Here is a 24,219-nt window from a genome sequence, read left to right on the forward strand (position 1 = left end):
CATGTGCGTGAGGTCTGGGACCCTCTCATTGCAGCCACCACGGTCCTGCTCAGCTGCCAAGCGCTCGGGGACCTCCTTGACCACCTCCAGCCAGTGAGCGTCCAGACACTCCAAGGGACCGGGCGCACCTTCCCCACTGAGCCCGTGACAGCTCTGCCTCTGTCTCCACTTCTCCCCGCACAGGGGTCAAGGGACCCCAAGGCGACAGGCAGAGGCCCTCTCCAGTCGGCCCTACACACGCCTAGTCCTGCTGGTGTGCAGCCTTCCAGGTCTACACGAACCTGTAAGAGCTTCCCAAAGCCCCTGACGGCGTGTCACTCCTGCCATCTGCCTCTCCAGGCCCTCTGCCTCCAACCGTGATAAACGCTGCCACCCTCGTTTCCCACAGACACACTAAGGGTAGGGCTCTTCCCGCTGAGGGAGGTCAAAAGATACCGAGCTCCATCCACGGGCACCTGAGACGCGAGGCCACTGAGACAGAGAGACGCTCTGAAGAGCTCGGGGGCCGACTCCGCCCGTCTCCGCAGCAGCCGGTTTTCACGGCGGCCACAGACCACGAAGGAGGAGCGTGAGAGGAGGTCCAGCGTGCGGGTCCGTTCTCCTCCGATAAACCCTCCTGAGAGCGTTCCGTGTGTCCCCCCGCGTCTCCACTGCTGTTGCGCAGGGGTCCGGTCCGCCCGAAGGGCGCTTCCGCCTCAGACTCAAAGCCACTGTGGAAAGAGAACTAGAACTTGACCGTTCGTGTCCCCCGTCACTCCTGACTTCTAACCCTCCCAAGTCCACCTGTGCCCTTCCACCCCACTGCCTTGCCTCTGCCCCTCGCCATGTCTGCTGGACTGGAGCGCCCTCGCCCTAACCGGCTCCCCTGCCTCTGGGCCTGGTGTAAGTCCATCCCCTGCGTTCCAGTGGCTGCTCTGCTAACACAGGAAAAGTTGCATTGTGCGGCTCTCCTGTTTAAAACGTGTCAACAGCCCACATTCCACAGAGGAGGGAGGGTCTTACCTTCTCCGGCCACACCCCCACCACCCACTGGGCAGTGCCCACACTAGGAACCACCCAGGACTCCGTGGTGCGTGTGTCCTGCTGACACTCAGGGCTCTCCACAGGGGGGTGCATGGTGCCCCCCGTTTCCTGGGCCACCCCCCCACACCCTGCCAGCCAGGCAGAACCTGGCGGGCGTTACCCACGAGGCATGGGGCCAGCCCCCCCACCCTAAGCTGATCGCCACTCCCACCCCCCCACCACCCGCCACTCGGCACCCCAAGGGCTTGAGCTGCTCCAGGGACGGGGCCACGCCTCGGGGTCCTCGGTGCTCGGCGCGTGAGAGAAGCCAGTCGTGCCGCACGGTCTCCCTCCCCCCGACCCAACCGCCTATCACCTTCCCTTTGGCTCGCTCTACGCAGCCCCCGGGGCCTCCTGCCGGTCCCTCCACATGCTGGGTCCCTTCTTCCCCTGCCGAGGCCCCTGCGCCTGCTGTTCCCTCGGTCCAAGCGCCCTCCACTGACGCCTGTGTGGCCCGTGCCTTAAGTCCTCCCGGCCATGCTCTTCGCGGCAGGCCCAGCCCCGGTCACCCACCTGAAGCTGAAAACCCACGGCCCGTACTCCCCGCCTCCTTGCCCCCTTCGGCTTCCACTGCTGTGCCCACCACCTGCTGATGGAAGACAAACTACCTTGTCCTCGTCGGTCTGCACCCCCAGGGCGCAAGCTCCACGGGAGCGGCAGTGGTGTCCGCCTCACGCGTGCTGCCGCCGCAGGGCCAGGGCCGGCCTGGCCGCCGGCAGGTGCTCCGCAGGCCTGGGCGAGGAGGGAGTGCCCGGCACGCAGGGTGCGCTCAACGCAGCAGCACACGGCTGCCTAGGGACAGTGGCCCAGAACGGTCCCCAGGGCTCGGCAGCAGCGGAGCCAGGGGACAAGGGACATGCGCTGGACACTGGGGTCTCCACCTTTCCTCGGCTCCCTCGGAGGGCCCCTGCCCTCACCCAGCCTGCCGGAGTCCCGCCTGTCTGTCCCACAAGCGAATGCTCCGCTCTCTCCACCTCCATTGCCACCAACACCTCTTATCTAAACTAACGACTTTCCCGGCCGCTCCAGGCTGCGCCAGCTGGCTCCCCACGGAGGAGCCCAAGCCATCTCACAAATATAATTAGACCTGTCATTCACCTGGCTTCCTCCACAGCTTCCTGCGAGGCACTAGGAGGAATGCAGGCGCACCGCCCGCCCGGGCCCCTGCCCAGCAGCCGACACCATCTCTGTGGCGCGCGCTCGCTCGCACCCGGCGCTCCAGCCACACGAGCCCCCCACCCCCACCCCGCCCTGAAGCAGAGCCAGCTCTGGCCCACCCCACGGCTCTCCCCTCGTCAGGCTGGTCCCAGGAGGCTTCAGGACCCAGCTTACCTGTCACTCCTTCGGGAGGCCTCTGTGAACACCCTACCTGAGGGAGTCTCCCTGTGACCCCCCACCAGAATGAAGTGTATTCTAAACACTATTTTGATTTCTTATCCTCACCCAAGGGCATTTTTACAGAGAGAGAGAGAGGAAGGGAGAGACCGATACACAGATGCAGGACAGAAGCATCGACTGCTTGCCTCCCCTGTGTGCCCGAACTGGGAATCGAACCTGCAACCTGTCGGTTCCGAGACAACCCTCCAACCAACGAAGCCAGGCAGGCCAGGGCTGTGTCTATGTTTAAAAGGCGGAGTTCACGGTTCAAAGTCACTCTGAGGGCCCTGGCCGGTGGCTCAGCTGGCGAGCGCCCCGTCCCAGTAGGCCCAGACTGCGGGTTTGCTCCCCCGTGGGGACACAGCGGGAACCAACCAATGGGCGCGTGAGTAGGGGGAACAACACAGCGATGTTCATCTCTCTCTCTCTTCCCCCTCCTCTCTCTCTCCAAAACCAACTTAAACATAAGGTAACTCTGGGAGCCTAGGTACCCAAACTCCTCTGGACTGACGCCTCACCAAGAACAGCAGCTAACCGCCGCTTACCCACAGAGAGAAATCCCCGTTGTCTGCATTCCTCCACCACCAACAGCCGCTCACAGCGCACGTGGCATCTACGCCTAGGCCAAGCCCACCAGACCTGCACCCTCGGCCCTCGGTCCCACCTCCGGGCGCCAGGGCACTGCAGACCGCACCCGTGAGCACGAGGTGTGCGGAGACGCGCCCGTCTCAGCGCGCACAGGGGGCAAGGCCCTCCCTGCTCGCTTGCTCCAGGTAAGAACCAGAATACACACCACACAGTCACACGCTCCCTTTAAAATCCCACTTACAAATGCACGGTGAGAACCGCCTGCCTGCATTAGATTTTGTAACAACAGGCATTTTCACTTCGTTTAGAAGTGAAAAGTACAAGTACTAAAAGTTAAGTCGCTCTTTCCCAAGGTCTTCTCTCAAGCCAGGAGCAATCCGCAGTATAAACAGTGCTCACCAAGGCTCGTGTGTGTGTGTGTGTGTGTGTGTGTGTGTGTGACACATAAGATCAGCCGAAAACTTAATTAAAAGGAGAAGACCGTGAGGCCACCTTGGACACCGCACAGAGACAGATGGTCGCATGGTGACTAACTGCCTGCAGGAGGGAGGACCCGCGAAGGGCACAGCTTCTGGGACAAGAGCTGAGGAGGCTCAGGCGGAGGCAGTGCAGCAGAGCCACGGCCAGGCGGCCCGCCCCCAGCGCAGGCGGCCGCAGGGCTCGCCCGGGAAGAGCCCCAGCACTGAGGTTCCAGGCCGGGCAACCCGCAGAGGAGAGCACCGAGTGAGGGGCTCCAGGGACGGGAGACAGCCCTCCAGAGAGGCAGCAGCCAGGCTCACAGCGCCCACCCGATGCCCCCCACCCAGGGGGCCTGAGGGCTCATTCCGGGGAAGGCAGAAAAGCCGGTGGTGCCATGTGGGCCCCCATAAAACAGAGCCCCTCCCCCAACAGATGCCAGGCAGGGAGGCCTCGGCAGAAGCCCCGCCCACGAGGGCCGGGGCCAGTGCACGTTCCCGGTGTGCGTTCATGGCCAGACCCCACCCACCAGGCGTCCAGAAAGGCCCACGGCTCGAGCCAGAGACCCAAAGAGACCTGCAGAGAAGGGGCTCAGAGCGTAGTGGCTGTGCAGAGAAGGAACCTCCAAGACAACGGATACTCTCTTTTTCCTAAAGATTTTATTTACTTACTATTAGAGGGGGGAAGAGCAGGACAGAAATGTCGATGTGTGAGAGAGACATGAATCAGTCTCCTCTCGCACGCCCCCTGCTGGGGACCCAGCCCGAAGCCCAGGCACGTGCCCCAACTGGGAATCGAACCCTCGACCCTTTGGTTCGTAGGTTGGTGCTCAGTCCACTGAGCCACAGCAGCCAGGGCACAATGAATATTCTTACATAAGTAAGAGAAAACACAGCTTGCAGAACCAGATGCCACCACGGAAGGCGTACAAAGACAATAAGAAAGCCCTGAAATTATAAAAGAACAGAAATTCAAAGTTCCAAAGAAGGGCTAGAGCACTACAGTCAGTCCCAGAGCTGGGGGCTGAAGAGCAACAGGTGCGTTACGAAGTAGCAAAGCCGAAGGCCATAGGCAGCTAACTCGGAAGAAATCAAAGCCGAACCACCCTTCTCACTGAGAAGAACACTTTGCAACATGAATTAAATGCTGCACATTAATGAGATCCAATGTTGTGACAAGTAAGAGAACGGGAGAAGGAAAGCTTAGGTAAGTTAAATCCACATCTTCCACAGCAATAAGTCAATAAATAATGACTAAAAGGGGGAAAACCCACAAATTGTATGAACAAGTGATTTAGAATTAGTTAGTAATCACATTTTTAAAGTAAACATGAAAATAAATGGCTATTAGGTGAAAATAATGGACTTTGAGGTTTAGTAACAGGATGGGAGGGGGCATGTGTTTTATAACTAACTACTTACACTACATTCTTGACTTTAAATTTATTTCAAACACTTAATTTAAAGGACAACACTAGAAGAAGAAAATGACCCAAAAACTGCAATGGAAGACCTGCCCAGTTAACTATCACAGCACCCCCTCCCTGCCCGGCTAGGAACATTCCCGGCACCCCTGCCCGGGCGCCCCGTCAGATCCGGCCCCGCCACAGCCACCCTCCGACAGCCACCCAGCCCACGCTCCACCACAGGCGTCCCTCTAGCCCAACCGCTCAGCGTGCCCCACCCACCAGGGAAGCAAACTCGACCACCACTGCCCCACGGCCCCGTGCCCCACGCCCCACTGGGTCTCTCCCTCCCTGGCCTCACCACCTCCCGGCCAGCTTCGCTCCAGGCCCGGGAACCCAGCCCTGACCCTCGCTCTCCCTCTGTGCACCTGCTCCGCAGAAGCCCTGCCTGCCGAGCCAGCTCCGGCCGACTGGCCCCGAGGGTGAAACCACACACACCGCTGCTGGGCTGGCCTCACACCTGAAGCCCAGGGGGGCCCGCCAGCTCTTCGGGCCCCTTCTCCCCCACCTCCGACGCGCTGGGGGCTGGGGAGCCTGCTCCCTCCTCCAGCACCCCCACCTGCTCCTCTGCCTCTCTCCAACCCTTCCTCCACTTCACTCCTCCCTGGCCCTCCTCTCCCACCAGCCCACAAACACCTTCCGTGTCCCCCACTTCCCAGGGGTCCTCACACTTCTCTGACCTGGTTCAGAGCCTCCTAACTGGTCTCCTGCTTCCCCTTCCCCCTGCTTCCCAACATCTGCCTCTCCCCCTCCTTCCAACTCTGGTGGCCCAGGCTGTCTCCCAACTCCTGTTCCAGCCACACCAGCCCCCCGGCCCCCCAGTCCCCCAGGTCCCCAGTCAGCACTCCAGTACACAGCACCTCTGAGCCCAGCCACACCACCTAAACTGCAACCCCCCTGTTCCTGCTCTATTTCCCCCTTACACTTATTTACTTTATTTACCTCACTAAAATGTAAGACACATGAGAGTATTCTTGTATGTTTTGCTCAGTTCAAATGTTGAACTGAATCAACATTTTTTTTAAATATTTTTATTTATTTACTTTTAGAGAGAAGGGAAGGGAGGGAGAAAAAAAGGGAGAGAAACATCAGCGTGTGATGACTGGTGTGGCTCAGTGGATTGAGCACCAGACCATGAACCAAAAGGTTGCAGGTTCTATTCTCAATTAGGGCATATGCCTGGGTTGCAGGCCAGGTCCCCCACTGGGGGTATGCAAGAGGCAACAGATGGATGTATCCATCACAGCATGATGTTTCTCTCCCTCTCTTTCCCCCTCCCTTCTCCTCGCTCCCAGAGTAAATAAATAAAATCATAAAAAAAAAAACCACCAGAGAGTTAGCCTGGGTCCCTCAGGTGGGCCCCATCTAGTCAGATGAGCCCTTAACTGCAGGTGAGTCTCTGCTTGGAGGCAGGAGGCAGGAGATGAGGCTGAAGGGGTCAGAGACCCACATCTTGAAAGGGACTCACTGGAGGTGCTCCAGGAAAGCACGAGAAGAACCGTGGGGCAAAGCCGCTCTGGGAGCTGAGACGCGCCGTCCCTGTCCCCACCTGGGCCTCGGCCCCAGGAGGCCGCAGGAACGGGAGGCTGGCTCTGCAGACACCTGGCGAGACTCGAGGCAGGGCCCCTGCGGAGCCCAGCTGTGCGCGAGACAGGAGCACTGGCCTGCCTGCACCCCTGGCCCCTGCGGCCCGCAGGCTCTGTCCTCCAGTGCCACCGCCCTTGCTTTCCTCCTTACAACCAAACTCCTCAGGGGGGTGAGACTCATGTCTCCCCATCTTTCTCCCTTAACCCACGGACGGCATGAGGTTCGCCCGCCCAGCCTCTCCCATGACCCACCTGCTAGCCCCCTCGTCCCCGGCAGAGCTGGCCCAGCAGTGGGGTTCAGAGGCTGCCGGGGTCCCACCTCCAAGGCTGTCACATGGCCCTGGGCCCCTGAGCCTCCGCTCCCCCATCCACACGGAGGAGACGCACAGCACTAATAAGGTCGAGGACACCCACGCAGGGCAGACAAGTACAGGAAGGGCTCGTGCTGGGAGCAGACACGCCCTGGGCAGCAGAGCGCCAGCAAGCTGCGGGGAGCCCTGGCACCTGTCTGCCTACTGACCTGCCCGTGCGCACGCTGTGGGAAGGGCTCCGTCACACAGGAGCGCACAGAAAGCCACGAGCCCGCAGCCCACAAGCCGAAGGGAAGCCTCAAACCACAGGGCATCGAGCAGAGCTCCGAGGAGTGCGAGCCCTCAAGAATGGGGTGAAACGAGCCCCAGGCTAAAGGCTGACTTAGTCCCTCCTTGTAAGGCCCGAGTTGTTTCATCCCAGAAGGAAGCTCAAGAATATTAAAGAAATACAAAAATAGGCAGGACTGAAGTTCATAATGTGCAACATCCAACAAAAAATTACTAGGCACGTGAACAAACGGGAAAGTACAACCCTTGATGAGTAGGGAAAGTCAATCAATAAAAGCAGGCCCTGAAAGGGCACAGATGACAGAATCCGGAGAGAAGGACGTTAAAGGGCACTGTGACCCCATCCCACAGGCTCACGGGGACGGGGGGGGGGGGGGGGGGGGGGCAGGAGACCAGGGCCAGCAGGTGAGGTGACGGCGAGGGAGGGATGAGACTCCCGGGGTCTGAGGTGGGGACGCGTGGGGGACCGGCGGGGGCCGCGCACTGCAGACACAGCTCAGACGCTGTGCAGGGTGAACGCACAGAGCCAGACCGACTGGACAGGGCGGGCAGCGGGAAGGCGTGGGCCTGGGACTCCCCACGGGCGTGGGGTCAGAGCCCCACAGGGGGAAGGGACAGAAAAATACCTGAAAAAATAGCTAAAGAGATAAGGGCCAAATTTTTCAAACTGGATGACTACCATGATAAACCCACTGATCTCAGAAGCTCGAGCCCCAAACACAGGAAACCTGAAGGCAGGCACAAGGAGCATCGTGCACAAAGCCCACGGAAGCCACAGAGAAGGACGGACACTCAGAGCAGCCGCAGGAGAGGGCGGCCTCGCGTGCAGGGACGACGACGCGCACAGGGGACGCGAGCCTGGGACCCGGGCAGCGCCCCTCTCGTCCCGGGGCAGAGCGCGGAGGAGGTGGCCCCCTGGGGTGCCCGTGTCGGCCCAACACGCGCCCACCCGACTCGCTGCCTCCAGCCTGGCCCTGCTGCCACGCCAGTGCGGCGGCCGGATGGCCGCTCTGGAGTCAACAGCCTCCCAGGAGCCGCAGCCCCGCTCACCCTGCTGGACGCGGCCGCAGCACCCCAAAGGCCTGACCTCCCCCTGCAGACCGTCGCCCAAGGCACCCAGGGGCACAGCCACAGCTCCTCCAGCCTCCCCCAGGCGGCCTCGCCTGACCCCTTCTGCGGCGCTGAGGGCCCCCCCTTCCCTGCTTTATCTTCCGCACAACAGATGGGTGAGGGGGTGGAGACAGAGACACAGGCGTCTCCCCCGCTTGTTCTGCCTGTTCCCACAAGGGCTTAGTTCCACTTGGGGCGGTGACCACACCACACAGCATACAACGACATAGCATGAAACCGTACACCTGGAACCTATGTAATTTTATTAACCAGTGTCACCCCAAGAAACTCAATAAAAAAGAGAAAAAAGGGTTTAGTTCTGAAAACACTAAATTCAGAAACCAATGAAATGCCAGAGCCCGGAACAATCCATAGCAGGCACTCAACAGATTTCTCAAATGGGTGAACAAATTATACAATTATGTCAGGAAATATCTGACATAACTGAACAGATATGTCAGAAAACCAAAAACAAATTTTAAAATGCACACACACCTTCAAAACACTGTCCACTCTTGGGGTTGCATCAAAACTTCAGCAAAACATTAAGAACATCACATGAGCCCTGGCTGGTGTAGCTCAGTGGACTGAGCGCTGGCCTGCGAACCAAAGGGTCACAGGTTCAATTCCCAGTCAGGGCACAAGCCTGGGCTGTGGGCAGGGTCCCCAGTTGGGACTCGAGAGAGGCAACCACACACTGACATTTCTCTCCCTCTCTTTCCCCCTCCCTTCCCCTCCCTCTGGAAGTAAATACATACAATCTCTAAAAAAGAGAACATCACCCGAACAACTGGTTTCTGGACTGCTCGTTGAAACCAGACTGACTCGAGACCCACAGAAACGCGCCTCAGAGAATCCACATCAGCCGACATCAGCACAGACAGAAGGGCACCTCTGTCCCCGAGACCAGCATCCACACAGGGAAGCCACACCGGGAAGCCACGCCCCTCCCATGGACCACGGACCTCCATCTTTCAGAAGGGCCAGCCCTCGGCAACGGCACGCCTGGGCACCACAGGACAGGGCGCCTGGGGAGGCTGGCGGTGCGGCTCCCCCCAAGCACAACCCAAGCGGTCGTCGGGCAAGGAGGCGACCAGGGTCTGAAACAGCCGAGGACAGACGCTGCCAGCGAGCTGAGGGAAACGCCTGTGAGGAGGCAGCTGCCGCCCTCGTCCCTCGTCCCTCGTCCCTCGTCCACTTGGCAGGGCTCAGCCACAGAGGACTGACACTCCCCGGCTCCACGAGGCTCAGTGCCAGGCTCTGGCCTGGCTGTACTGCCCATGGCCAAAAACAAAGCTTCAGAATTGTACTGATCCACAGCAATAAATGCAATCCAAAAGTATTCCAAAAATGTTTGCTGAATTTTTTTTTGTTTTCCTTTTTTGCTGTACTTTTTCTATTGGCTGTTTTAAAAAAAAAAAATTCAACATCGATTCAGTGCCATTTTTAATGCTCTTTAAGCTGTAACAGAAACACATAATTGGTCTCTCAACCACAGCCACGAAGGAAGGCTGGCCACAGAAAACGTGACACACAAACCCCAACGCAGCACGCAGCACGCAAGCGCTTCAGACACCCGCACAGAGCAACCGAGGCCTCCCGACACCCTCTCCCGACACCCCCGTGTCACCACCAGACAGGACTTGAAAGGTAAGAAAAACACCTTACAATGTGAAACAAGGCCAGGCTTGAAAGCTGGCCTCCAGTTTCAGCGTTTCAGCACCCAGAAGACGACCACCTCGGCCTGGGGCAGGGGGAAGAAGGGCCAGCTCCCCAGCCCCAGGGGCAGGTGGTCAGCACCACTCTCACCGGGTTTACACCCCTGGCCCGCGGCCCCAGCGGGTGAAGGTGAGCGAACAGGGAACAGAATCAGGGTCTGACTGAACCCCCGGGAAGCGTTCGTCCTGAATGACCACACCCGGCAAAGCCAGCACCCCAAGGCCCCAGGAGGCTGAGGGAGCTCCATGGGGCCAGAACCACCCCAGGAAGCAGGGCTCAGCCTCCCCTCTGGGGCCCAGGGTGCATGCAGTGCATCCCTGGCCTTCACAAATCTACGGCATGCCCCCGCCCCAGGAGCCCTCAGGACCCCACTGCCCACACGCTCATCACTGGGGGGCGGTGGCCCACCTCTCTGCCCACACGGCTGAAGGGAAACGCATGAAGCGTGGGCAGGGAGTGACGTGGGGAAGCAGGCGGGGAGCAGCGTTTCAGCTCGACCGCGTGGCCACGGCAGCACCTTGGCCAAGGCCGGGGCCCTCCCTTTCCAGCACCCGCACCTCCCTGTCCCAGCTCCGCGTCCCGGTGGAGCACAGCCACACCTGCGTGCCCGCTCTCACCCTCTGCACCGCCAACCTGCAGCGCTCCGGGCCGGAGCCCGGGCGCTGGTTCCGGCTCAGCCTCAGCCCCCAGCCCCGCGGGAGCCCCGGGCTGAAGCTCTGTGCCCAGACAGTCGTCTCGCTGCAGTGGCACATGCTGCCCGCACCACACTTCCCCCACGTCCCCCTTCACACCGGAGTTGGAAAGATGTGCGAGAAGGCGAACACCAGCATCAGCCAGCACATCCAGGTCCGTCCTGGGAGCCTGGGGCACCACGTGACCTCCGTCCTCCTACAGCAGCTGGGGGGAGGGACTCGCCCCACGCTCCGCCCACCGTGCCTGGCAGCAGCCATCCCCTCTTGAGCTCCTACCCGCGGGGTCTCCCTCTCAAGCCTCCACGCTCTTGGGTCCAGCCCGACCATGCTGACCGGTCAGGGACATCCCCCTGACCAGACACACCTCCACTGAACAGAACACACAACAAGGCCACGGGCCGACAGGAAGCACCCCCAAGTCTGACCTGGGACCACCTTCTCCAGGGGCCTCTGCCCCTTGTGTGCTCTCCCACTCCCTCCGCCCGCCCTCCAGCTCTTTCCCGCCTGCAAACCAGAGAACCCCCAGGGCAAGGGCCCACCCCAACCATCCATCCGTACACGGGGGTCCTGAACACAGGAGGCACTCGGTCATGGGGAAGGTGTGTGTCTGGGCCCCCTAGGTGCCATTTCTCTGACCCCCGCAGAAGAAGCAGGCCCCGTAGCAGGTCCAGGTGCACCCTCGATCCAAAACCTAGGGCCCCACTTGTTCCAGAGTGCATGCAGACACACGCAGACTTCAGGGGAGCACAGTGCACGGCCCCCACCTGTCAGCCCACCCTCGGTGGCACCCCAGCAGCGAGCACACCCTCAGAGATGCCGCCGGCCGGGGGGGCCACGCGGAGCTCTGGGCAGTGCATGGTCAGCGTCACGGTTCTCAGAGCACTCCAGGTTCTGAAGTTTGAGCCACAGGAGGACGGCCTCATCCCAAGAACCTGCGAAAACCAGCGGGGGAAATCCCGAGGAGCCCGGGCCTGCCCCCACCCTCCACCGGGGTCAGGGCAAACCCCGCAAGCCTCCCCTCTGGTCTGCCTCTACTCAATGTTTCAGAAGCCAGGGAAATGCCGTTTAACCCACGTGGCAACTTCCCAACAACGCTGCAACTTCAGAACCTGACACAGCCTGCTGCCAAAAAGCCAGAGTGAAAATCCTTTCAAGAGGAAAGGAAGCCCTGGCTGGCGTAGCTCAGTGGATTGAGCTCGGGCTGGGAACCAAAGTGTCCCAGGTTCGATTCCCAGCCAGGGTACATTCCTGGGTTGCAGGCCATAACCCCCAGCAACCGCACATTGATGTTTCTCCCTCCCTCCCTCTCTCTCTCTCTCTCTCTCTCTCTCTCTCCCCGCCCCCCTGCCTTCCCTCCCTAAAAAATAAATAAATAAAATCTTTAAAAAAAAAAAAAGAGGAAAGGAAGGCAGTTCCAGGTATCCAGCGTGAGAAGACACTCATCGCCAGGACGCATCAACCTGCCACAGAAGACGGACTGCCCCCTTCAGAGGAGCCACGAGAGACGCGGGAAGACACACGGACAGTTCCTAGAAGCAGCGGCCACCAGCCTTGGAAGGAAAACTCAACCTGGACCAAAGCCCTTCCTTCCTCCTCAGCCGGGTGGCCCGTCTCTCTGCTTGCCCTCCGTCACATACTTCCTTAATCAGCTTCTAAGAAATACAGATTGTGCATGAGAATGCAAAAGAAAATATGCCAGAGGAGCATTCTTTTTCAAAAAGTCAGCATTTTTAAACTGTACAGTCAAGGCTAAAATGAACCTTTTACTTTTTTAGAACTTTAAAAATTAAAAAAGAGACTGACAAACTCTGACCAAGTACCAACTTTAATTTTCACACTAAAGTTTAAGCTGAATTTACATTTTTAGGTTCAGTTTCTCCATGTCCGATTTCTGATTCATAAGATGGCCTGTGTGGCTCAGTTGGTCCTGCAACCGAAAGGTTGTGGGTTCAATCCCCGGTCAGGGTGCATATGATCCCTGACATGTACAGGAGGCAACCAATCAATGTTTCTCTCTCTCCTCTCCGCTCTCCCTTCCTTTCTCTCTAAAACCAATTTTTTTAAAATGTCCTTGGGTGAGGATAAAAGAAAAAGAAATAGATTTTATGAACAAACAACATTTTTTAAACTTTAGTCATGCTGAAGCACAATGCAGAGGCCGCCAAACCCAGCAGAGCTGACAGACACAAAAGGGGCCAAGCGCCACGAGGAGTGCACAGGTGGAGCGCTGGGGGGCACCCCACCAGCTCGCCAGAGCACCTACAGCAAAATCACATGCCTTCTCCAAGAAGTGGGGAATTTAGGTTTTTGCCAAATGGCTAACTACAGCTTCCCACCGTTTCCCTGCACCCGAATGAGTGCCCGGCGGGATTCGATAAAACGCCCCCAGGGCAGGGCGGGACGTAGCCGCCCAGCCCAGCCTAGCACCGCAGCCCGAGGGGACGAGGGCCATTTCCTGCCCCTGACGGTCTCAGAAGAGCAGGGACCCCTCACTTCCTCTGAGGCCCTGATGACCCCGCAGGCAGTTCTGAGTGTGACAACACTTCTGCAGCGTCGCATGCTGTCCACGATGCTCTGGCGTCGACACGCCCGTCAATGGCAACGCGTAAAGACAAGCCTCAGCGGACTGTACCTACACGGTTCGAGCCCCGCTGGTCCTCTTCTTCGTGGACTTGGTCTCAATGCACGTACAGCCTGCCCTCCGTGTCCCCGGGCCCCACGCCCACAGCCCGGACTCGCTGGCCGTGGAGGGCCCACTACGCACTGATCTACGCCACTTTACAAAAGGACTTGAGCGCCCGGGGTCCTGGAACCAACCCCCTCAGATACTGAGGGGCAGCTGCAGCCAAGTTTCTGGGGAACCAAAGGTCACGTGCAGACCTGCAGCCGCACGGGGCTCGGCCCCACCACCCTCGCGCTGCCCCAGGACCGACTGCACGTGACTCTCCTCCGACACCGCACGTGCAAAAATGACAGGAGTTCCGCAGCGACTGGACAGACAGCAGATGGCTATTCCTCTCCCAGGGTCAGCAGCTCTGTCGCTTCTCTGAGACTGCCTGAACCGAGAGTCGCTGCGGGCGGCCTCCAAGGACCCCAAGGGCACTGTGCTGAGCGAGAGGAGCGTCTCAACAGGACGGGTGCTGCACAGCACCCTGGAGGTGGGATGTGGGCGCCAGAACGGGTGAGTGGCTGGGGGAGCACTGGCCGCACGAGGGGCTCTGCGAAGGTGGAACAGCTCTGTGTCTTGGTGGAGTGGGAGCTCCACGAAGCTACCCCTGGGACGAGCACGTGGGCCCACAGGCACGCGCCAGTGCAGCAGCCCGGGGGAAGTGTGAGCAGGCCCGGTGGCCGCACCAGGGTCACTCTCCTGGTGCAGTGTAATGGGAGATGTCTGCCTCAGAGGGGTGGAGCAAAGGGCCCTCCCTGTCCATTTCTCGCAACACCCTATGAATCTACATTTGTTTCAAAACAAAGAATTATTTAAAGCCCTTGACTGGTGTGGTTCAGTGGGTTGGGTGTCATCTCATAAACCAAAAGGTTGCAGATTCGAATCCCAATCAGGCCACCTGCCTGGGTTGCGAGCCAGGTCCCTGGTTGGGGGTGTGTGAGAGGCGACTGATTGGTATGTCTCTCACACATCAGTGTTTCTTTCCCTCTCTCTCTCTCTCCCTCCCTTCCCCTCTCTAAAATAAATTAATAAATTTTAAAAATAGAATTATTTAAAAACCGGGACTAAATAAAAGGACCACAGTTTTTTACTGCCAGCGAGGAGAGAGAGAACAGCTCACTGACTCCCACGCACTGAGCTCACATCAGCTGAATTCAGTGGCTTCTGGGCTGCAGTTGGTCAGGAAGGACCAAGCGCCTTCTGAGGCACTGCCCTGGTCTGCTGTCCGTGCCACGAGAGCAGGAGCCGGGCCCCCGCTGCCCACGCTGGGCCGGGTCCTGCCCTCCGCCGGCGGCCAGAAGCAGGCTGCAGGTGCGAAGTGCACGCCCACCAGGGCGGCTCCTGGAGGTCCTGCAGGGGAGTCTGAGAAGCCAGTTCAGAGTGGCGGGCTGGAGCTGCGACTTCCGCGCCGACACCGAAGACCTCAATGACTCTTCAGCTCCACGGCCACCCTCCGCCAGCTGAGGAGACTGAGGCTCAGTGCCTGGTGGCAGCGGGTCATGGGGCAGGTGAGAGGCCCTCGGCGCCCACTCCCCAGAGCCGGGCACTGGGGTCACCCTCACCGGAGAACAGCAGAAGGGAAGGCACGGCGCTGCAGGTGATGGGGCAGGGGCCGGGCAGCGCTTCTCAGAAGAGACCTGCCCGGCCCCCAGTGAGCACCAGGCACCCCTCCTCACATCAGCCCCTTCGGGCAACAGGCTGACTCATTCACCGGTCTGCGCTGGGGGCTCTCAGCAAGGACAGCTCTGCCCCACGGGGCAACGTCCTGACACAGTTTTGGCTGTCAGGACGGAAGCACCTGGTGCAGAGGCCGGGACGGTACTAAGCACAGGACAGGCCCGCATGGCAACTGACCGGCCCGCACGTCCACAGGGAGGCGGTGGAGAAAGGCGGGTCCGCCGTCAGTCGACAAGCGCCTTCTAGCTGAGCACAGAGCACAGGCCTGCGGCCGGCCAGCCGGGAGGGCCGGAGGGTTTCCACATCGGCGCCCTGCCCGACGCGTCTCTCTTCCAAGGAGAAGGGCAGACCGGCGGCTAAGTCAGGGCTGCCGAGGGGTCCCCTGAAGCAGCGGCACACACGCACAGCGTTATGAGACGCGTTAGAAATAAGACGGTTTTCCTGGAAATCGTGTTCCACAGCAAAGGGAGGGAGAAAGGAGAGTGCTGCTCTCCCTGCTAAAGCACCCAGGGTGTGTCTCCACAGCCCTTTCTGGCGGAGGAAGGGAGGGAGGGGGGTCTGAGCCGCCCAGTCTGGGTCCTGCACCCCAGCGGAAGGAGCGGAGGTTACAACCCTCCTTCAAAATACACCTTAGCTCTACCCTGGCTGGCGTGGCTCAGCGGACTGAGCGCTGGCCTGCGAACCAAAGGGTCAGGGGTTCGATTCCCTGCCAGAGCACGTGCCTGGGTTGCAGGCCGGGTCCCCAGTAGGGGGCGTGCGAGAGGCAACCACACGTTTGATGTTTCTCTCCCTCCCTTCCCCTCTCTAAAAATAAAGCCTTAAACACATATATGCATATATACGTATAATACACATGCATACAGTCCTAGAGCAATAAACAAAGTCACGCTCAACACCCCAGACGAGAAATCGGCTTGTGTTTACATTTCCAATCAGACAGGAGGGAGGGACAGTCTCCGAAAACCGACAGGGTGTCTGTCCGTCCGCACACCAGGAACCAACCTCCCGGGAACAGGCTCTGCCCACCGGCCCCGGCCGTCCCGTCCCACCGTGGGGCGGGGGGGGGGGGTTCCCACGCCGCGGGGACGGACACGCGGGGGGGGGCCCTGAGCCAGGCGGCGGGCCGAGCGGCGTCTCCCCGGGGAGCGGGCCGTTCTTGCAGGGGGGTGCTGCTCCCCCCCCCGCCACTCCGCGCGCGAAAGCCCACGCCGCCGTGGGAGAGGCTGGGTGAAAGGCTCCATCGCTGGAAACCCGGAGACGGCTCGGCGATGACATCATGCTGGGGAGGGGCGCCCTCGCAGGAACCCCTCGCGGAGCCGCCGCCGCCGCCGCCGCCGCCCGTGCCCCGCGCCGCCGCCAGGTGCGCGCCCGGCGCCCCGCAGCCCCGCAGCCCCGGGTCCGAGCCCCTGGCCCCGCCCGCCTCCCCGACTCGCCACCCCGCCCCCGGGTCTGCCCCGCCACCGCCCGCCGACCCCCGCCCTCCGGGCCCGCGCCCCCGCGCCCCCCGGGACCCCCGCGCCCCCGCCCTCCGGGTCCGCGCCCCCCCCCCGACACTCACCCTCAAAGCCCGCACCCCCGGACCCCGGACCCGCGCCCCCCGGACCCCCGCCCTCCAGGCCCGCCCTCTCCGGCCCCCGCCCTCCAGGCCGGCCCCCCGGGACCCCGGGCCCGCGCCCCCCGGACCCCCGCCCCGCTCAGGCCGCCGCCGCCGCCACTCACAGTTGCGGATGTCGGAGATGAAGACCGCCAGGCCCCGCATCCCGTCCCCCTTGGACACGGCCGGCATCTTCGGGCCCCGGGGAGCGGCGGGCAGCGGGGAGCGGGGAGCGGGGAGCGCCGCCGCCCGAGGAGGAGCCGCCTCAGCCCGAGCCACCTCAGGCTCCCAGTGCCGCTCTCGGGGCGCCGCCGCCGCGCGCGCGCACGCACGCACGCTCGCGGCCGCACGCACGCGCACGTTCGCTCGCGCGGCCGCGCCTCGCGGGAGCCAGCACGTGGAGGGCGGGAGTGTGGTGGTAGGCGCGGGGGCGCCCCCTGCAGGCCGACGCCGTGGGCGGGGCCGCGCTGGGAGCCACCGGCTGGGACTCTCAGGCCCCCCGGGACCAGACCCGACCGGGCCCCGCCCCGCCCTGCCCAGCCCCAGCTCTGCGGCAGCTCGCTGCCCGCCTCGGGGGGCCGGTAGGCATGCAGAGCTCCGAACCCCTGATGCTCTTGTCCCTAGCTATGCAGAGCCAGGCCCTACCTGAAGTGACAGGACTGCTCGCCCCCACCCCACGACAGCACCGGGGGACCGCAGGGCCCCGTCTATACAATCCCATCCCTCAGTGCCCAGCCAGGGCCCTTTGCCACTGCAGCCGCCACGGGCCCCTGCACCCCAGGGAGGCAGAGGCAGAGGCAGAGGGCAGCCCCTGGGGCCCACACTGCAGCACACTGCAGGGGCCTTGGCCTGCCTGGACACGCTGGGAGTCTGTTGGGATAGCAGGTGGCCCTGCCTAGCCCTCCTTTGTGAAGCCAGGTGGCTTTGAAGAGGAGGCTCCCTCGGAATTATCTGGACCCTGCACCTGGGAGTGGCCCAAATCCTCCAGGGAGACCCGCCTGACCCTGGCTCACTCCCTCAGTTCCCTGGGGGAGGTCAAGCCTGGACGGACCCTCCCGGGAGGAGGAAGGGGCAGGTCCCTCCCACAAACAAGGCGCCCCACCCAGGCTCTGGGCCTCTGGGACCCCTGAGGGAAACTGGAACCTGCGGAGACCCAAGTCCTTGTAAAACAGCAATCTTACCAACTTCCAAGACCTCCCAAAGAGCTGGGCCGGTGAAGGGCTTCCCGGAGGAGAGGAGGTCCCCAGGCCCTGCGTTCCCACGGTGGGAGCTAACTCCACCATGGCCAGGCCAGGGGACTTAACAAGCAGACCCCTACCCACTCCCAGCAGCCAGAGACCCTAGAGCAGCCTGGACAGAGCACCAGCCCAGCCTGAGGTAGAGGGCTTCTTGGAGGAAGGGCTTGGGTCTGGGCAGGCACCTACTTTCAGTGGTGATTCTGCGCTTCCCCAGCCTCCTGGGGAGTGTGTGTGCACGTGTGTCTGGCTGGGGTGGGGGGCAGTCCCAGGACCCAAGGGGAGACACAGGCAGCGCAGACGAGCCTTTCAGATCACTTATCACCATCCAGCTTCGGCCGGAGGCCACGTGGCCTTCCCAGACCCCAGTTGCTGCTGCTAGAGGCACAGGCAACATTTAGAAACAGTTTCCTTTCTTAAACTGTGTAAAATGGACATCTGTTACATTTTAGCTGCTTGTAGTCACAGTGCGGTTCTCAAAGGTGGGAGTGGAGCCAACATGTCTTTCCACGGGGAGGTGCGGGCCCCACAGGTGGGTGCTCGACACTTGGATCAGGAAGGAGGACATGAAGGTGGGAAGCCCGGGGCCTGCGGCGTGGCCAAGGGGCCCGGGGTGTCCTGCAGCGTTAGCAGTCTGTGCTTGGCTCCTGCCAAGACCTGAGCCTGCTCAGGCCTCCTGTGGGGTCTGTGAGTGACTCGGCTTCTTCCATAATGGGTTTTAGACAGTGACCCTTCTAGAAAATTGGGGGGGTGGCCTGGTCCAGGCACATGGCTAGTGGCCCTGAGCACCCATGCTTGTTCAGGGACATGGAGGTGGCAGTCCTTGGCACCTGGTGGCTACCTGTGGTCACCGGGGATGACACATATGGGGAAGGCCAGTCTCTAGGGACCAAGCACATCCTGGCCACGGACCTCGGGCAGCAGGAGGAAGTCAAGAATTCTGTGGGGGTCGGTGCCTCAAGCAGAGCTGGACCTGAAGAAGGAGAGCGAGGAGTTCAAGTCCCTCACTGCTCATGTGACGGTGACCGGAGAGGCCCGTGACCACAGGCATCATCTCACAGCCACAGCGCTGAGCCCAAAGCCACACACACAGCTGGATTCAGATTATTGCGAAATAGCCACAGAAATTGCACCTGAGGCCTCACCACGTCTTACAGGGACGCTGGCATGCTGGTGGGGCGTGTGTGGAGCCCAGGGAATTGCAATGCCATACAAGGGGTAACTTAGGGGTCCCTGGGGGAAGACCCTGACCCCTACTTCCCAAGGGCCCCCGGTCAGTCTCCCCCCCCAGTGGATGAAGTTGTCCCCATCATTGAAGACCCCGTAAGGACACCCAATGAAGGAGTTACTTTGTAAGAGAAAACTCAGTTGCCCTCAAAGGCCCCTGGCCGGCTCCATCCTCTGAGACCCGGGAGAGTCAGGTCCCAGCACAAAGCTGTACCCGGATGGGGAGGGCTGAGCCCCCCTGGCTGCAGGAAGTGGAGTTTACATCCTGCAGGGCGAGTGTGGGACAAATTCCCAGGGAGCAGACCTCAGCCAGCCAGCCCCCTGGGTCGGCAAGGCCACTCACTGGGGCTGGAGTCAGGGTGGCCCGGGCGACAGCAGGGTCGAGATGCCAGTAATTCCCGGAAACAGTACAGAGAGAGGAACTGGGAGGTCTGCTGCCTCCCGCAGACGGGGCGTCTGCGGTCAAGGTGGCGGCTGGGCGGGCCCCTCTGAGCTGGGAGTAAGGACCTGGCCCTGGCCCCTCCGTGGCACGTGGATGGCCATGTTCCCTGCGCCCACCTTTCTGTCCCAGTTCCCGTCTTTCTAAGGACATGAGTCAAGTCAGATTAGGAGCCTGCCCCGCCTCACTACAAATGCCTCTTATTTCAACTGCAATTACCCTGTTTCCAAATACAGTCACATTCTGGGACACTGGGGGGAAGGGCTTCAACACATGAAGGTTTAGGGGGTACAATTCGACCCTGACAGAGGGTGAGGTGAGCGGATTTGGGGCCTGAGTTTGAGTGCCTGCCCCCCTTCCCACCCCACCTACTTGGGACAGGGCTCCATGTCCACCCACAAGGGCAAGCACCATACCGTCCACCACGCCAGCCCACGGGCCACCCGTGTTTACGCCGCGGTGGCTGGGGGCTCCGTTTCACTCTGCCAACCCAGGGGCCTGGGGGGCATGTCGGGATGTCCCTCATCCTGTGCTGTGGGTTGTCATCTAGACCACGTCACATCCACCTGCCTGGTGGGGTCCAAGAGGCTTAGCAGGTGCTGTCAATCACCGGTAAACGGCCACGGGAGCAGGCCGATGGTGACCCCAACCAGCAGAGGCGCAGGAGACAGTGACAAAAGTCCTGCTGCCCCGGAATGTGGCCAGCTCAGGCGTCCTGTTCACCCGCAGGGCAGCGACCAGGGCCTCCAGTGTCCCTGAGTTACCCGTTGAAAAATACACCCCCTGGCCTTAAAGGCCAGGCCAGCCATGCCAGCAGCCGGCCAGCAGGCCATCGCCAAATGGGCCTGGCAGTTTGGGGCGTTTTCTCGCAAGGGCTTCCAGCGCAGGCGGACGGCTCCGCCCTCTAAGGGCCGGCCAGGGCGAGCAGATGGAACACATGCCGTGTGCAGATTAGCCTGAGAAAAAACGCTTCAGGAGGGAAAACTTACCTGAAAATATCCGTTTCCCAGGGCCGCCATAATGGTGGCCACAAACTGGTGGCTTCTCTCCCTGTTCTGGAGGCCAGAAGTTCAAGATCAAGGTGTCGGCAGGGTCAGTTGCCCAGAGGCTCTGCGGGAGACTATTCCTTGCCTCTACTCTAGCTTCCGGTGGCCGTGTGACCCCAGTTCTGCCCCATCAGCTCATGTCCTCATCCCCCCCGCCGTGTCTGTGTGCCAGAGTTCTCCATCTCTTTTATTTTTTATTTTTTTATTTTCAGAAAGAGGAGAAAGGAGGGTGAGAGGAAGAGAAACATCGATTGGTTGCCTCTCGCACACCCCCAACCAGGGACCTGGCCCACAACCCAGGCGTGTGCCCTGACTGGGAATAGAACCAGCGACCTTTGGGTTCACAGGACAATGCCCAGCCCACTGAGCCACACCAGCCAGGACTCCATCTGTTTTCTTTCATAAGCGTTCCATTCAGTGGATTCAGGGCTCACCCTAAACGCAAGATGATCTCATCCCAGGACCCCTCACGATGTCTGTAGAGATCCTATTGTCAAATAAGCTGGCCTTCACAGGTGCCACGGTTTGGGGACATGCCGAGCCTTTTGAGGTCCCCCATTCACCCCACTACAGCCACCAAGCAATGCTGCCCGTTCGACCACAGTGACACACACACCGTCCTTCCCCTTGGGGACGGGGCGCACGGAGGCTGGTTATGGAATGATGAGGAGCGTGAAACCCGCACCTGACTCCACACAGCACAGCCCTGCAGGGCCCCCCGCCCCGCCACAGACGCCCACATCAGGGCCCAGCACCTGCCTGGCTGCTGACCAGACACCTACACACTGGGCAGCACTCAAGGCCCGAGTCACAGCCATCCCTGGCCAAGGCCATACAGGCTGGTGGGGCCACGTGTGGGACACAGACAGAAAATCTGCTGTGCTGGCCCCGGAGCTCTATCCAGAAGCTTCCTCTGAGTGAACACGCCCACTGCCTCTCCCTCCACGCTCTGAACTTTGCTTATCCAAGCACCTAGGGAGGATGTCTCCATCTGTGGGTGGGGGCGGTGTGTGTGTGTGGGGGGGCCCAGCAGCGAGACTCAGCAGCAGGAAATCCTGATGTGTGTCTCTCTTCCTGGGCTTCCGGCCTCAAAATTGGAAAGTTTGGGGGCCCAGGAGTGTTAGGATGCAGTCAGTGATAGTGGTCTGGGCCCTGCCCTTAGGGCAACCCTCGGCCAAGGCCTCCCTGATAAAACAAGGGCAAGTCACAGTTGCCCCTGCCGGGAAGGGTCTTGCCTGTGCCAGCTCTTGGCAAATAAGGAGAGGGCCAGGGTGGCCTCCAAGCCTGGGGACCCCACCCTCACCCCAGGCCAAGAGCCATGGCCTGCTGGCGGAAGACACAAGGCCAGCCCCCAGGAGCCCCAAAGCCACAAGCTTTGGTGTGTTCTTGCACAGTCGGCCACATAATGGGCTCCCCACAGTAACTCACGGACGCCAGAGTGGCCGTCCTGGACAGGCAACGTCAGGGTGGGGACTCTTGGCTGGCCAGGTGCACCTGGAGCAGGGCACTCCAGCCCAGCGGGTGTCCCCGGACCACGGAGGGTCCAGTAGCAGGAAGGTACATCTCTGCAGGCCCCCTGGCCCCATGGGGGAACGTCCCTGCCTCCGTCTGTCCTCTCGCGTCCACTGCAGACAGGCGGGGACAAGGAGAAGCCCCTGTGAGGGTGGGCTGGGCCTCTGCTGGGGCGCCCACCCCACACGAGCCCTGGTGGGCGGGCTGCTCCACGAGCCAGAGGGCCTAGACAGGGGGCTCAGACTCGGATTTAAACTGAATTCAAACAATCAGGATTTATTGATGTTACAAATTCAAGACCTAATTTCTTTAACCTGCTAAGTTTAATTTTACAAACCCTGTTATTCCCTTTGAGAGCCTAACAGATTTTAAAGTCATTTTTAAGGGGCCTCTGCATCATATTTGGTCCCATCCACAAAGTCAGTAAATTAAGCATTTTCGGCATCTCAAAAGGAATTTATAAATTAGGTATCTTTTACTCCCTTCTCAAGTACTTTAGCTTGTCTGAATTGACCGTAAAATCTCAGTGCTCGAAGAGCTCACACGCTCAACAGGTTGACTTTTTAAGTGTGGCGGACCCCTGTTGTCGTAAGTGTTCCCATGCGTTCTGGTTTCACTTAACACGGGAATGCTAGCACTGTGGTCCGGGGTCTCCTCAGCCGTCCTACACCTTATTCTCAATCTTCCTGTGGCTGAAAGATGTGCACGCACTTCAAGGGTCCAGCTTGCCCCCTGGGGCCCTCAGCACCAGCCGTGGCAGCTGGGAGGCTGACAGCTTTGTGAGGACCCTGGAATTCTGCCCAGTGGGGCCTCTGCAGGGGGCGAGTGTCCGGCTCCCTGCCCCGCCTTCCCACCCGCTCTTGGGGTCTTGCCCGGAGTGAACCCTGAGTGGATTTTACAATTCTTCCGCTCCCAAGACCCCTGCAGTCCATGGTGCCCTGAGGCGACTGGTGCCTTTCTCACTGAGAGATAGGTGATTTTGCTGGGGTCTCCCTGGCACCCATAGAGCTGCGCAGTTTGGCACAGCATCCGACACAGCCTCCTGGGACCCGTTCCAGAACTCTGCCCGCCTTGAGGTCACTACCCCAAAGGCTGGGCCTCAGAGCTGAGCTGGGTGCCAGGAGCACAGAGCTGCCCGGTGACACTTGGCAGTTGGTGCATGACATGCACCAGCACACACACCAGCCCCACCCACGCTCTGGGAAGACCGGCAGGAAATTCGGGGAAGAGAAAGAAGACGACACGGTTAGGAAGAAAGAGAACAAAGTTCGGTTCGGGGAGAAGCCTGTCAAGCAGCGGAAAAGAGGAAACAGCTGAGCAGTAGCCCTGGCAATAGTGGGGCAGGGCCAGGGTGCGGACCGGCTCTGTGGTTTTCAGCAGGAAACTGCTGGAACAGCAAGGGATGGGTGGGGGATCTGCCCGTTTACATCAAGTGAATAAAACCGCTGGCCACGTGTGCCATCCCAGAAACTCCACTGCTCTTGCTGGGGGCTGAGAGGGGTCCTGTTCTCACTTGCAAGAAGGTGCCATTGTTACTGGAGGTGAACAGAGGTACAGCGCTGGGTCTTGGGCACGTGGGGTTTTCATGCCCTGCTCCAGATACCATGTGGGCACCACTAGCCCATGGTTGGTGACCCAAGCCGAGGGCTGAGTTGCCCTCACCCAGGGACATGTGGGGGATGGCGCAGGAGGGCTAGGCTGGGGGGCGGCCGCTAGGGGGGTAGGAGGAAAGCCTGAAGAGGCGATTCCCGTGTCCAAGACAGAAGAACTTGGAAGCCGGTGAGGTCGGTCCCGCGCGGTCCCTTCGGCCACGCGCCCAAACTAGGCTGAGGATCTGGAGCCTTAGGCGCTCCCTGGTGGCCACACGTGGCTGCAGCCCTGAGGTCCCACAAGGCGCCCAGGCTTCCAAGGAGGGCGTGCGCTGGAGAGGCCAGGAACCCTCCTCCCGCACACGCCCCGGTGCCCACGAGGAGACCGCGACACCCCCGGGCACCCCGCCTCCACCCAGCAAGGCTGTCCTGCTCCCGGGAGAGCCTGAGTCCCGCGGAACGCGCGGCACAGCGGCACTCAACACACCACAGAGGACGCGTGGCCCGCGCGCCGCCTGGCTGCCCCGCCCTCCAGCCCCCGGGTCCCCGCCGCCTCCGAGTCCAGCCCCCGAGGGGCC

The 24,219-nt window shown here is 60.8% G+C and overlaps 1 protein-coding gene across 2 annotated transcripts in view; it reads right to left on the reverse strand.

The window, feature by feature from the left end:
- Window positions 1-16,909, reverse strand: part of AP2A2 (adaptor related protein complex 2 subunit alpha 2) — a 54,380-nt gene extending 37,471 nt beyond the window's left edge. For both annotated transcript variants that reach the window (XM_028515417.2, XM_028515416.2), the window contains exon 1: window positions 16,719-16,909. In XM_028515417.2, coding sequence (XP_028371218.1) covers window positions 16,719-16,785 — 67 coding nt within the window. In that variant the 5' untranslated portion in view covers window positions 16,786-16,909. The remainder of the gene's footprint in view (window positions 1-16,718) is intronic.
- Window positions 16,910-24,219: the final 7,310 nt, after the last annotated feature.

Source organism: Phyllostomus discolor, chromosome 6 (genome assembly GCF_004126475.2).
Source record: "Phyllostomus discolor isolate MPI-MPIP mPhyDis1 chromosome 6, mPhyDis1.pri.v3, whole genome shotgun sequence".
NCBI classification, from domain to species: domain Eukaryota; kingdom Metazoa; phylum Chordata; class Mammalia; order Chiroptera; family Phyllostomidae; genus Phyllostomus; species Phyllostomus discolor.